Raw genomic sequence first — 13,384 nt, 5'->3', positions numbered from 1 at the left:
GTGTAATGTAAGGTACCATATACTTCTTTTTTTTTGGTGGGGGGGTACTGGGGATTAAACCCACAGGCATTTTACCTACCAAGGAGCCACATCCCTTGCCCCTTTAATTTTTTGAGACAGCATCTTACTACATTGCTTAGTGTCTTGCTAAGTTGTTGAGGATGACCTAGAACTTCTGATCCTCCTCCTCAGCCTCCCTAGTTGCTGGGATTACAGGCATGTGCCCACTGCAACCAGCCCACATACTTTATACTTAAGGGATTTACCTAGAATAAGAATTGGATTTATATTTATGAGAAAGTTACTTCTTTGTACAGTGAAGATGAGTCACTTAAACAAGGCTATTAGAATATTACAGAACAGAAATAATTTCTTTATCATTGCCTTCCAGTTACATTTTAAACTAGAAAGCAGAGTCACAAACACTTATAAGGGAAGCACGTTTACAATGGGAACTCAGATTTTCCAACATGGGACCATATATGAATTCAATTTTCCATCTAAATAAACACAAGGCTAATAAGTCCTTTTTAAAAATTTAGGAATAACAGTATGTTTTCTAATGAGCTGCAAAGTAAAGGTTATTATTAATGGTAACTGAGCTAACAGATGGGATTTAAATGATTTCCTTAAGTAACCATAAGACCTAAAAACTACAAGGTTCCATCCAGCTTGTAGAAGAACACAGAACAGCAAACTAAGCTAACTTCACAAGCACCTCTCTTTGATCCCTTCTGGAAACATCAGCGTGCAGACCCACAGAAAAGTCCTGAAGATGCTCGCTCACTTTGGATTTCTTATGTCTGAATCCTCTAAGTTAAAGCTACATAAGTCAGCAGTGTCTTCTCTCAAAATCCAGTAATGATGTAAAAACCAGAATTTTTGGCAGTGGTGGACATGACCAAGACATGACCATTCTCTAGCGAGACATGATGAACAAGGGAGGCCTACAGTAACCACGGATGGGGAGAAGCCTAGCAGGCTGCATCGTGGTTTACTCCCTGAGACGCTTCTATGAATTCCTTTATTTTCTTTCATTTCTCATAACAGTGCCAACTTAAAATCACTCATGATTTAACCTAAAGAAAAGGATTGTTTTAGAAGGTGATGAGAATTTGTAAAACCCTAAATTAGGAAACATGTTTTATTGCAAATGGTGGAAATTTAACTACCTTAAATAAAAATAAAGAGCTTAAAGCAATGTTTATATAAATAACAATCTCTTTTTTATAGACCAATGCAATTTAATAGTCTTTCTAACAGGGTAAAAGAGAGTAATGAACAAAACAATAACATGGATGGTACATGTTGATATGGGAAATGTGAACAGGTTCACTACTGGGAAGACGGGAATGGGTAAAATACCCTAAAAGGAAGTGTGGAGCAGTGCTGGGCAGGGAAGGGGAAAATAAAATAGAAATAGACTGTCTTTGATTTTGCCTTGTGTCAAAAGAAAAGTAATGAAATCTCTCACATTTTTATTTTGCTCCATAATTTCAATTCCAGTCAAAATGATTTAGCAAGTACTTGGCTATAAATAAACACATGAGAATTACACAAACATCAAATTCAGAATACCAAACATCTCAGGTATACTGTATACATTGGGTTTCAACAATACTGGGTAAGTTTTTATTTCAAGTTGGGTTCTGGACCCACAGAAGTTTATACTATTCTTTTTTTTTTATTTTTTATTGTAAGCAAATGGGATACATGTTGTTTCTCTGTACATAGAGTAAAGGCATACCATTTGTGTAATCATAAATTACATAGGGTAATGTTGGTTATACTATTCTTGATAATTTTTCAAGATCTGATATTTTTATAGAATATTTTTCAGTCGAGGCAATGTAAAATTTTATATTTCTCTCATGATATTATTATGACTCTAATATACTCCTCTTTATCTAATTATCCTAGAGTATTTTGGCAAATTTTTTATAGGAGGCAATAATTAAATCTATAAAACTATAAACATTCATTACTGGTTAGAAAATCAGAAGAATAAATGCCTACCACCTCTTCTCAATCCAATGGCTATCTTGTTGAATTGATTTTATTAGGGACCCTTAATCCACCAGAGTACTACGTTAGGAAAACCAATAAATAGTTTTGAAGTGAAAAAATAACTATATGCTATTTACAAGTATAACATATGGTTGCCCTAACAAACTCATAAAGATAATAAATCTTTAGGTTTAACATCAGCATGGAATAGTTGACTGTGGTGGATAGTGAACAGATAATGTTTATAGTCATAGGGAACTCGAAACTGAGAGCATATTTCCTTTCATATCAAGAGGCAGGTGTCTGCACCTACTAGAAGAAAAAGTAGGCCCAAATCTTCATCATGTTGGTTTAGGAACTGAATTCCTCAACAAGACTTCTAAAGTGTAAGAAGTAAAATCAAGAATCAATAAATGGGATGGTATCAAACTAAAAAGCTTCTTCACAGCAAAGGAAACAAGAATGTGATGAGAGAGCCCACAGAATGGAAGAGAATCTTTGCCACCTGTACTTCAAAGCATTAATCTCCAGGATATATAAAGAAGCCCCCAAACCAAAACCCCAATTAATAAATGGGCAAAAGAACTGAACAGGCACTTAACAGAAGGAGAAATACAATTGGTCAATAAATATATGAAAAAAATGTTCAACATCTCTAGCAGTTAGTGCATTGCAAATTAAAACTACACAAAGATTTCATCTCACACCACTCAGAATGGCAATTATCAAGAATACAAGTAACGATAAATTTGGGTGAGTATGTGGGGAAAAAGGTACACTCATACTTTGCTGGTGGGACTGCAAATTGGTGCAACCATTATGAAAGCAGTATGGAGAGTCCTTAGAAAACTTGGAATGGACCCAGCATTTGACCCAGTTATCCCACTCCTCAGTTTATACTCAAAGGACTTAAAATCAGCATGCTACAGTGACACAACCACATCAATGTTTATAGCTACTCAATTCACAATAGCTAAACTATGGAACCAACCTGGGTGCCCTTCAATAGATGAATGGATAAAGGAAATGTGGTACATGTACATAATGGACTAGTACTCAGCCATAAAGAAGAATAAAATGATGGCATTTGCCGGTAAATGGATGGAACTGAAGACTATCATACTAAGTGAAATAAGCCAATCCCTAAAAACCAAAGACCAAATGTTCTCTCTGATATGAGGATAATAACTCACAATAGGGGGAGGGAATAATAGAAGTATTTTGGATTAGACAAAGGGGAATGAAGGGAAGGGAGAGGGATGGGAATAGGAAAGATAGTTGAATGAATCCAACATAACTTTCCTGTGTTCATATATAAATACACCACCAGTGTAACTTCACATCATGTACAACCACAAGAATGGAAAGTTATACTCCATGTATGTATAATATGTCAAAATACATTCTACTGCCATGTATAACTAATAAGAACAAATTTAAAAAATTTAAAAGAGTCTGAAGTTAAACAACCCTAATATTATATTTCATGGACTCCTAGAAAAGTATATATTCCAATGACATCCCCATTTTGCAGATAAGATCAATGAAGATACAATAATTTCCCCCAAATGGCCCTGCTCATTAGCAATAGAGGGAAGACTGAAACAGATTATTTCCACTTTAGGCTAACAGTAGCTAAAATGCCAGACCCTGTTCTTGCAAAGAATGCTTTAAAAATTCTTACACAATTTTGTGGAAAATGACCAATGACATTGGGACATTTTTTTGGAAAATAGGAGAGCAGATACCTCTTATAGGTGGAGTAGGAATCATGGTGTCATTGGAAGTAGTTTAAGGGAAATGTACAGCATTGTTGATAAGTTTAAAAAGTGTTCCTATAAAGTATAAGAATTTTGAAAACATAGTAGGTACATCAGAATTTTGTATTCTTTATCTTACTCTTCAAAAGCAGTTATTGACTTAGGAAGTAAAGGGAACACTTTAGAAAAATGGTTCTAGAACTTAACAGTAACCCTGAGGCCACTGCTTATGTGTATGCCATGTGTACTGAAGAAAACCAGTTTGCCCTGTGCCTGAAAATGCTGTCTGAGCAACATTTCTCCAAGCAGGAAACATTCTTTTCTTTGCACTTAGGGAAGAGAGGGAGAAGGAGGGAGGGAGGAAGAGAGAGAGAGAAAGGGGGAGGGAGGGAGGGAGAGGGAGAGGGAGAGAGAGAGAGAGAGAGAGAGAGAGAGAGAGAGAGAGAGAGAGAGAGAGAAAGAAACCAGAAAACTAAGCTGAGTTGAAGACAGAATTTGTACACATTAATAATAATTACTTTACTGGTTAAAAATGGTGGTTGTAGAAAAAGACCCACAGAAATGTAGATCTATTCAAAGTTAGATCATGTTAGTGAGGATGAAAAAAATAATTCAAACAGGTATAAAATAGAAAAATATTAAAGCAACTAGTTTGTTTTAAAAAAGGAACTTGTACATAGAAAGTACACACATTCATTTAATCACTAAACCTTTATAGCATCTTTACATGCCCAGGCATTATTATAAGCATAGTTTTCTGTCATCAAGAAACTTACAATTTGGTAAGAGGCAAACTAAAATCAATTACATGATTTGAGAACAATTAAATGTTAGTGTTGGACCCTGACTGCTAATATGTAAAAGGATTAAGAGAAATAACTCAAGTGGGTGACAGGGGTAGATTTTAGGACAGTATTTAGATGGATGAACCCAGGCAAAAAGTAGATTTATAGGGATATCATAAAAAATGATCATGCCAGGGGAAACTCTGTGTTGTAAAGAAATAAAAATCTGCAAAAGAAGGGCAAATTATAGAGCCTTTAACATCAGATGGAGGAGGTTAGGCTTGATAGAGTATGCAATAGGGGGTCATTTAGATTCCTGAGCAAATTAGAACAATAACAGTAATGGCAGTTTATGAAAATCAGCCTGGGAGTGATACATAGTTTGGATTAGAAGGGCAGGGAGGCACTAGGGGAAGAGGTACTGGTCAAGGGGTTTTTATGGTGTTAGGTATGCAGTAAACAGGATGTGGACCTCCTTGGGAATGGAGAGAATGGATAACATAGAAACATGTTTTGAGAAAGAAAACAGAATGGATGAAGGACTAAGACTAGTTTTAAAATGGCTCTAAAGTTTCTACCCCAAGAAATACAAAGATTCATGGTATCATTAAAAGAAACTGGTTAGTCAAGAAAGGGGATCATTTGGTAGGTGGGCAAAGTAACCAGTGCAATCAGGTGCACTGGTGAAAATCAATGGGTGATGGTGCATCCATAGTGGAACTGTTCTTAGAAACCTAGAGGTACACAAAGATTAGATACAGAGATGGAAGAATTGGAATCATAATGCAAAGAACACAGAGAAAGTGATTAAAAAAAGATCAGAGACTTCAGAGTATAAAAAATTGGAGTGTGGACAGAGAAATATGATATACCAACATAGGCTGGCACTGTTAAAAAATGAAAGTAGAATCTGAATAAAAAGAATTTTAAAGGGAAGTTGGTTTGGTATGAATGTCACAGGAAAGTCAAGGAGGATGAATACAATGGGCTTTACCTAGAGGTTATCATTGATTTTTGTAAGAGAAGTTGCAACAGAATGCAGGAGTCTAAATCTGAAGAGGATGATTAGGAAGCAAAGATGGTGGAGCCAACTAGTCTATTTTTTACTTAATGGAAGGAAAAGAATTGAATGGTAGCAGTTGTAAGAAATACTTACAGGGGGGCTATGGGGTGCCTAGCACTGTTCCTAAGCAGTGCCATTTGCTCTGTTCAGTAACCCTATGAGGCAGATACTATTTCATTTTACAGATGGGAAAACTGAAGTGCAGGGAAATGAAATAACTTGCCCTAGGTCATGCATTTAGTAAGAGAGCTGAGATTGGAACCCAAGCAACTCCCACTCCAGAGCCACAGAGCTCTTAATTGCTTTGCCCAGTTCTCTCTTCAAACAAGGAGGCAAAAGTCAACCAAACTAAGACAAAATTTATACTTGATAAGGTTTAGGAATGTCTGAAGGTAGAAGGAGAGATTCCAAAGTGCTATGAGGTGAAGATTACTGGGACCAGACAATGGAACAGGCTTGGGAGGACAGGGAGCAGGTGTGCTGCAGGTGTACTTCAGGTCGTGGAGTGTTCTGAGATTAAAGGGGTAGGGGAGCTCATGCTGGCATGTGCTATGGGGCACCCATCAGTGCTCTCCCTGTGTCTCAGGGCAGGGAGCAGTTACTTGCCTGTAAGGCTTCATGGAGGTTGCCATTGTAGTCTATGATCTCTGTGGCTCCTTGATCCCCTTTTTGCCCAGGTGGACCCTACAACAAAAACAAATTGAGGGAACATGGGAGTTAGGCAGTTGTATGATAGCACTGTGGCAAACACAGAAGCAGAGATTTGTGGCTCTCTCTGACCATCACTTCCCCACCAGGACCCAACTGCAAACCACGTCTAACTTGTCTATGGTAGGCCAAAGATTTTTAAAAGACGTGTGCTTTAATCTCTGAGACCATTTTCTGAAAATTATAAAATATAGGCTAATCTGATGTCACATTATCCACATTTATTAAAGCAATTCCCATCCTCTTTCTACTCATCTATACCTGATTGATTATACCTTTTTGTTCCATAAGAAGATAGAACAATATTCCATGGGAAATGCTTGGCTTTTCCAGTGGGAATAGAATCCCATGAAAATGAAACCAAATAAGGAACAAAAAAAGACTTCTACCCTACTCATTTTATCTGCTACATAATTACCATTAGTCATGTCCTAATTCCCTGCCTGTTTTTAAAAATGCTCTAAACACATGGGCTATTGATCTCTTTATAACTAGGTTAATTGAAAAATAGGAAACTCTATTAGCTGTATGGCTGTGGGCTTGCTATTGTTGCTTTGGCAGAGGGAAAATGTTTTACACCTTCTTCTCAATAAAGCTTCGTGTTCATGCTAGAATCCCCATACTCATTGCTCCTGGAGACAAAAGTCAAAAACAAAGAGAAGGGGGCCGGGAAGGCAGCAGGAATATTTAGAGTGGCCTATCTTCAATGCCATTGTTGGGCATTATTAGTCCAGATGGCTCTCATAAAGTGTTACACACACACACACACACACACACAACTTCAAGTCTGAGTTGGTAGGGGCCAAAAGTTGAGATGAGAGGTACACTCACCCTTGGTCCCAGAGCTCCAGAGTCTCCTTTGTCTCCACGGTCACCCTGTCCCAATGAAAAAAGAAAACATTAATTAATAGTAGGACCAATGGTCTAGAAATTTCTTGAGTCTAAGGATGTATTTATACCATAGTTCATCACTTTTAATAGAAACTTCTGATGTGGAAAACAACAGCAACCACAACATTGCAAATGCTTTTTAAAGATGTACTTGCAAGGAATCACAACTTCCCTTTCAGATAATTATTGTCTTGGAACAATAATACAGTTTATTAATACTCTCTTGCTAGGTGGAATCTGTATAAACAAAGCGAGTGGTTTCTATGGCACCCAAAATCCTTTCAGACTGAGCTATGTTATGTTTTAGTTAAAGGGATTTGGGGCAGAGGGAAAAGGGCTAGACAATTGTGTTGTCTGTTTTCAGAGAAGAAAAGTATAGATGACTGGAATAGGGAAGGAGCACAGAGCTCATTTTAGGGAGAATTAGGAAAGTAGGGTCACAGGCTAGGTCTCCTTTTGATGATGGAGATCTAAGGAAAAGTTTATCTGCAGGTATACAGGCATTTTAACCCTTGGTGCTGAAGTGGACAGCAGCCAGCAGGGAAAGGTTGGTAGGCTGAAGGTAAGGGCCGGGGGCAGTATCCTATCCCCCTTTTCAATCCAATATAAAAAAACAATCTGAAATTTTATTTATGATGTCAATATTCCACCTGTAAAGATACTAGGAATAGTCTAAACCCTCAAAATTAGTCCAAATGACAACTTTGGAAAAACATTTCAAATTTTAGATTTGAAGGTTCTTTAAAATAGTTTAAATTTAGACTCCTTTTCCTACATGGAATTCAAAGCATTTTTCTGTCTTTCTAAAATGGGTGAGAAGGACCAATAAGGCAGAAAAAGCATTATAATCTTTCCCATCCACATTATGCTAATAACATCAATCATAAAAATTTAACTTGATATGAATGGAGAATTAATAACCTTTAATCCCTGCTTTCTTCATTTTGTACCGATTTTTCCATGCTATTAGCTAATGGCACTTTAACTTTTTTAAGTTGGAGAACTTTATTGCCTAGTTATGTTGGTGTGATGAACGGTAATGGCTTGTAGTTATTTTTTTCTTGTATAACATGAAAGTATGTTTCTTTTTTCCCAGTGTTCTGCTTTCACATTTATTCTTCTAACAGTATATATGTTCTTGTAGATAGGATAAAGAACACGACAAAGGAAAGGAATTTAATTGGTGGTAAAATTTTAATGCAATGAAGGAAGTCAACTGATTTAAAGACAAAATATAATTTGAATATTTATCATAATAATAGACAGGAAATGAAAAATAAGAGAGTACAATTAAGTACTTTTTTCCCCCCAAAGAAGAGATTTAAAAAAAATACCACCTTTCAAAGAAAGGTCTAAAGCATAAGAACATACAAAGATAAACATGATAAAACAATTTTTTACATTGTCATAGTGACAAAATTACTGCAATCCCTGTGTGTGAAAACTTTTAATCTAAAACATGATTCTCCATGGAAAAGGCAAAAAGGACAGATCTGGAAGCCTCAAGTTACATTAAAATGTTATCTGATTACTGACCTTGGACCCCTTTGGCCCTCTAGTTCCTGATTCACCTTGTTTCCCCTATTACAGGAGAAGAAGAAGATGAAAAAGAGAAAATGACAGAGGAGATAAGAACAGGAAAAGGAAATTAGTAGTGACTCAGAATAATGAGGAAACAGGGAAACACTTTATTTTAATGGCCTCAATACATATATGGCTGGTTATTAGAACACTAAGCACAAATATCACCATATCATTAGTTCATTCCTTGGTTTTTCCATCAGTCTTCATTCCATTATTACTCTGAAGACAGCCCTCCCATCAGTAGATAGGAAGAGTACTGTGAATAATTCTCATTAGTCTGCATAAATTTCCTTTTCATCAGAGAATAAATCATTTCCCATAGCTCTAGGATGGGTTATTAAAATAAAGTGTGGCCACATTAGTTTGCAGAAAGTTTAGATGAATCAAGATTGAACAGGTAAACAAATTCTTAGCTCTAATATTTTCAAGGTTTTACACTCCAAGTTACCATGGAAATGAACACAGTGCTTACCCACAGAGATTTTTCTCAGTAAATTTTAATACACATCAAGTGATAATGGGTTAATATGACAGTACTCTCCCTTTATGCTCGAATGTGTTATTAAATTTGTTCACTGAACTGAGCAGAGGAAACAGGGAAAGTTGAATTATAAAATCTCTTTTGAAAAGAAACAATCAGTATGCATTTCAATAAGTTATTTGTGACTTTGGCTATTTTAATACCTGTTGAGGAATTTTCTACAAAACATTCTACAGCAAGTGGCAAGCATTCCTAAACAGAGTGTTCTCTTTCAATGTAAGTATAACTGACCTTTGGTCCAGGGGCTCCAGGATCCCCTCGCTCACCTCTTCCAGGAGGTCCTGCCTCCCCACGTTCACCCTGTCACAAATTACAAGACAGGTAAATGATACCCCCTGTTGGGTTAGTGTGGATTAATTAATAAATTGAATCAAATGAAAGTGAGCAGACAGTCACCATTTACTTACTATGTACTCAGCACTGTTTTCATCTCTTAACATGAATTATCTCATTTGATAATAAAAAAAAACAATCTGTAGTGGTTAATTTTAGGTGTCTGGATTAAGGAGTACTTAGAGATCTGGTAAAGCATTATTTGTGGGTGAGTCTGAGAAGGTTTCCAGAGGAGACTGGTATATAAATCAGTGGACAGAGTGGGAATATCTACCTTCAACGTGGGTGGCTATCATCAACTTGGCTGGGGAATGGACAAAACAAAAAGGCAAAATCTCTCTCTACCCCTCCTAGACCAAGGACACCCTTGTTTTCCTGCCCTTGGACATCAGAACTCCAAATTCAACCATCAGACTCCACGATGTGTACCAGTGACATCTATGTTCTTGGGCCTGTGGCCTTAGAAAGTCAAATCATTAGATGCCCTGGTTCTAAAGCCTTTGGACTTGGACTGAGTCACAAGAACAGGCCTGTCTATCCCACTTCCTGCCTGCAGATGACCTATTATGGGACTTCTCGGTCTCCTTTATCACAGTAGCCCATTCCCCTAAGAAATTCCTATCCCTCCATTCATCTTGTTGGTTCTCTTTGGAGAACTCCAAGTAATACAAAATTATGCAGCATTTCCATTATTACTTCCATTTCATAATCAAATGGCTTGACAAATGCCTGTCAAATGGCTATGTTGGTAAATAGAAAGCCCTTTAAAGGGAATCGATGAGGGCTATCATTCTATCTTAGGACAGGAATTGACACTGATTCTCATTCTGCAGTCACTTTTTAAGTATTATTGTCAAGAAGCATGGCAAAGTACTTATTTCCCAGGCTTTGTAACATGTAAGATTTTAACTCTGTTATTTGCCAGCTCTGTGTTTTGGGACAAGGTAGTTAGATTCTGTAAATCTTACTTACTCTATAGGGAAAATTATAGTACTGATCTCAAAACTTCATAATGGAGTAAGACAGAAGAATTATATCTTTTTAATATATTAATAACTCTGTGAATTCTAAAGATGGTTACTCTCCTCTAGGAGCTAGTGACCTAATTAGACAAGATCCACATGAACAAACCCATTAATATTTAAGGAGTAATACAAGGTTGTATGTGACAGAAGAGGTAACTCCACTGGGTCATAAATATTGTAGACTGGTTCCCTGGAGGTAAGACTCATGTCACATTTGGAAGGGTGGATAGGATTTACTTTATAACCACTGATGAGGGCAGGACTGTACAAAACACTTTACATGCATTAACCTATTTAATTCTCAAGACAAATAAGACAGATATTCATATTCTATAGACGAAGAAACCAAAGCTCAGAGCGGTTATGTAACTTGCCCAAAGTTACAAAGTTTTTAAAGGAAAAGAGCTGAAATTTAAAACTGACTCTGCTCAATCTTCAATTTTTGCACAACTGTATACCAATTTTTGTATATTCTCTGATCATTTTCTTAGGATGAATTCCTAGTTGGGGAAATTCCTAGGTTCAAAGTATGAATATTTTTAAATCTTGCCAAAGATGGTACCATTTTATGTTCCCTAAACATCGAGAATGTTTTGCTACAGACACGATGGGTGGAATTTCAATAATCCAACTTGGAATTCAGACAGTGGATAGCGTGTTATAGAAGAGAGAGCTGCTCTCCTCACTCTCCTCACTGAAGAAACTGATTCATTTTGTTAAGGATAAGAAAGTAGGATAGGATCCATGACTGGTAACTCAGGGCTCCAAATTTTGAGATCCTTTTCTGTATCTTGCCTGCTTTGGGGAGCCTTTGTAGTTTTGCAGGGGATGTGGGACAGGAATGGTGACAGTAAAGACTCAGTACATGTCTGGGCAGCAACAGAGGAGGGTGTGAAGATGGGAGGTTGGGAGAAAGGTCAGGGACTTGACTGGACACAGGAGATGGCAAAGATTGTCCAGAAACCAAGGGGCTTCCTTCTGTTTTTCTCTTTTTGATCCCTGTGTAGTAGAGTGAAACGGAAGGACTTCTCTTGGCATATGGAATTTTTTTTTTTTTAATGACAGTACTTGATATTTCTCTTAATATTTAAAGAATTAAAGAAAAATTTTTAAAAATTACAAGATTATTTTAGGGAAAAATAAAAACCTTTAAAAGATCATACATCTACAGTTTCCTATGGGAATAGAGCCTACATGGAATCACTTTTTTTTTTTTTAAATCACAATGGCTCTAACTAGTTTCCTATCATTGTCTGAAATATTATTTGTTTGTTTATTTCTGTTTTTCCTTTTACAATTTCCTCACCCACAGTGGATATAAGCTTTTGAAGGGGAGAGATGTTTTTGTTGCAGTTGCTCTCCATTCTCAATAAAGAAAATAATTCTGGAAAAATTTAACTGACTTAATAAATACATAGTATTACTCAGAGTATTTGAAAATACTCTGATGAAGACACAATTTCTTTAGACAGAGGTAGGTCCCTCACAGGCACTGATGTAGGTCCTCAGGGTACAGTACACACTACAGACTTTTAGATGCTCTTACACATCTTTCTTTGTTATGATCTCTCTTCACTGGTGTTGCAAGTAAAAAAATACAATCTTAATTTATTTTTTAAATCTGAAGTCAGTGATACAAATCTAGACTGTCTACATAAGTGGAAAAGAGTAATGTTGGATTGAGATTTTAAAATAATCATGACCTTACCTTGATACTGAGCTCAAGACAGGCAATTCAGTTGTCAATTAACTTCAAAATATTGCTAATGAAATGAATTTCCTATCTGTATCTCTGCTTGTGGAAACAAACAGGGACAGCACAATCTTTTACTGGAGGTCCAGAGCAGTATCTGTTATACAGTATAACGGTCTATAGAATCATGCTAGATTCTTCATGTTGATTTTATGGATCTATGTCTGAATCTTTTTTTTAATTTTTATTTTCTAAATGCAGAGTAATTTAGAGTCAGCTAAGTAAGGAAAAGATACTTTGAAATGAACTCCACTCTCTACTGCCTGGGTTTCTTCTAATTTTCCCACGTATACAAACAAAATCCACCAGCATTTACAGATGTAGTTCATGCTGGTTTTCTCCTACAGTGACCAGCCCTCCCCATTGTGTGTCCTGCTCATCTTCAAGGCTGCTTCCGTTCCTCCCCCAATACACAGCAGTTCTTAGATCAACAGGGAATGCTCATTATTCTCTTCCTTTCTCTCTTTTTCTTCCAGAAAGACATTTCTTGTGTGAATCTGTTCAGGCTAAAACAGGCATTCCTCATACTTCACTAATAAGCCTGACAGCTCATTATGTGGAAAAAATTTCTTAAGAAAATAACAATTTTGCATAATTCCACTGAGTTTCAGTACCCCTTAGGCCACACATAATTTCCATGTACGAGGATTAGAGTTATTTTTACTTGACCTGCAGAAATGAGGACTGTCCTGTCAGAACAGACCAGGAACATATTTCTTTAACTCTTGGAAATCATCCCTGGCTTATTTCTGGGGAACACAATACACATTGAGGCAAAGACTATATAAAAGTGGTATAAAAATAAAAGAATGTAGTTTGATGTAATTTCCCCCTCCTTTGATTCATGGGTCTGTCATGAGTCCAGTTCCATCATTGGAGCTTTTTATGTCTTACTGGATAGATAAAGAGAATTCTGGGTCTGACTGTCTCTGCA

The 13,384-nt window shown here is 36.7% G+C and overlaps 1 protein-coding gene across 2 annotated transcripts in view; it reads right to left on the bottom strand.

Moving 5' to 3' along the window:
- Col25a1 (collagen type XXV alpha 1 chain) overlaps positions 1 to 13,384 on the bottom strand; it is a 434,308-nt gene that overhangs the window by 29,592 nt on the left and 391,332 nt on the right. The window contains exons 19-22 of one of the 2 annotated variants that reach the window (XM_047566624.1): positions 9,571 to 9,639; positions 8,751 to 8,795; positions 7,155 to 7,199; positions 6,222 to 6,299 (exon numbers count right to left, since the gene is read on the bottom strand). In XM_047566624.1, the coding sequence (XP_047422580.1) occupies positions 6,222 to 6,299; positions 7,155 to 7,199; positions 8,751 to 8,795; positions 9,571 to 9,639 (237 nt within the window). The remainder of the gene's footprint in view (positions 1 to 6,221; positions 6,300 to 7,154; positions 7,200 to 8,750; positions 8,796 to 9,570; positions 9,640 to 13,384) is intronic. The other variant, XM_047566623.1, reaches the window with a different exon arrangement.

This window comes from Sciurus carolinensis, chromosome 10, assembly GCF_902686445.1.
Source record: "Sciurus carolinensis chromosome 10, mSciCar1.2, whole genome shotgun sequence".
NCBI lineage: Eukaryota > Metazoa > Chordata > Mammalia > Rodentia > Sciuridae > Sciurus > Sciurus carolinensis.
Note: the sequence above shows the minus strand (reverse complement) of the source record. Positions and strands in the feature narration are given on the sequence as shown.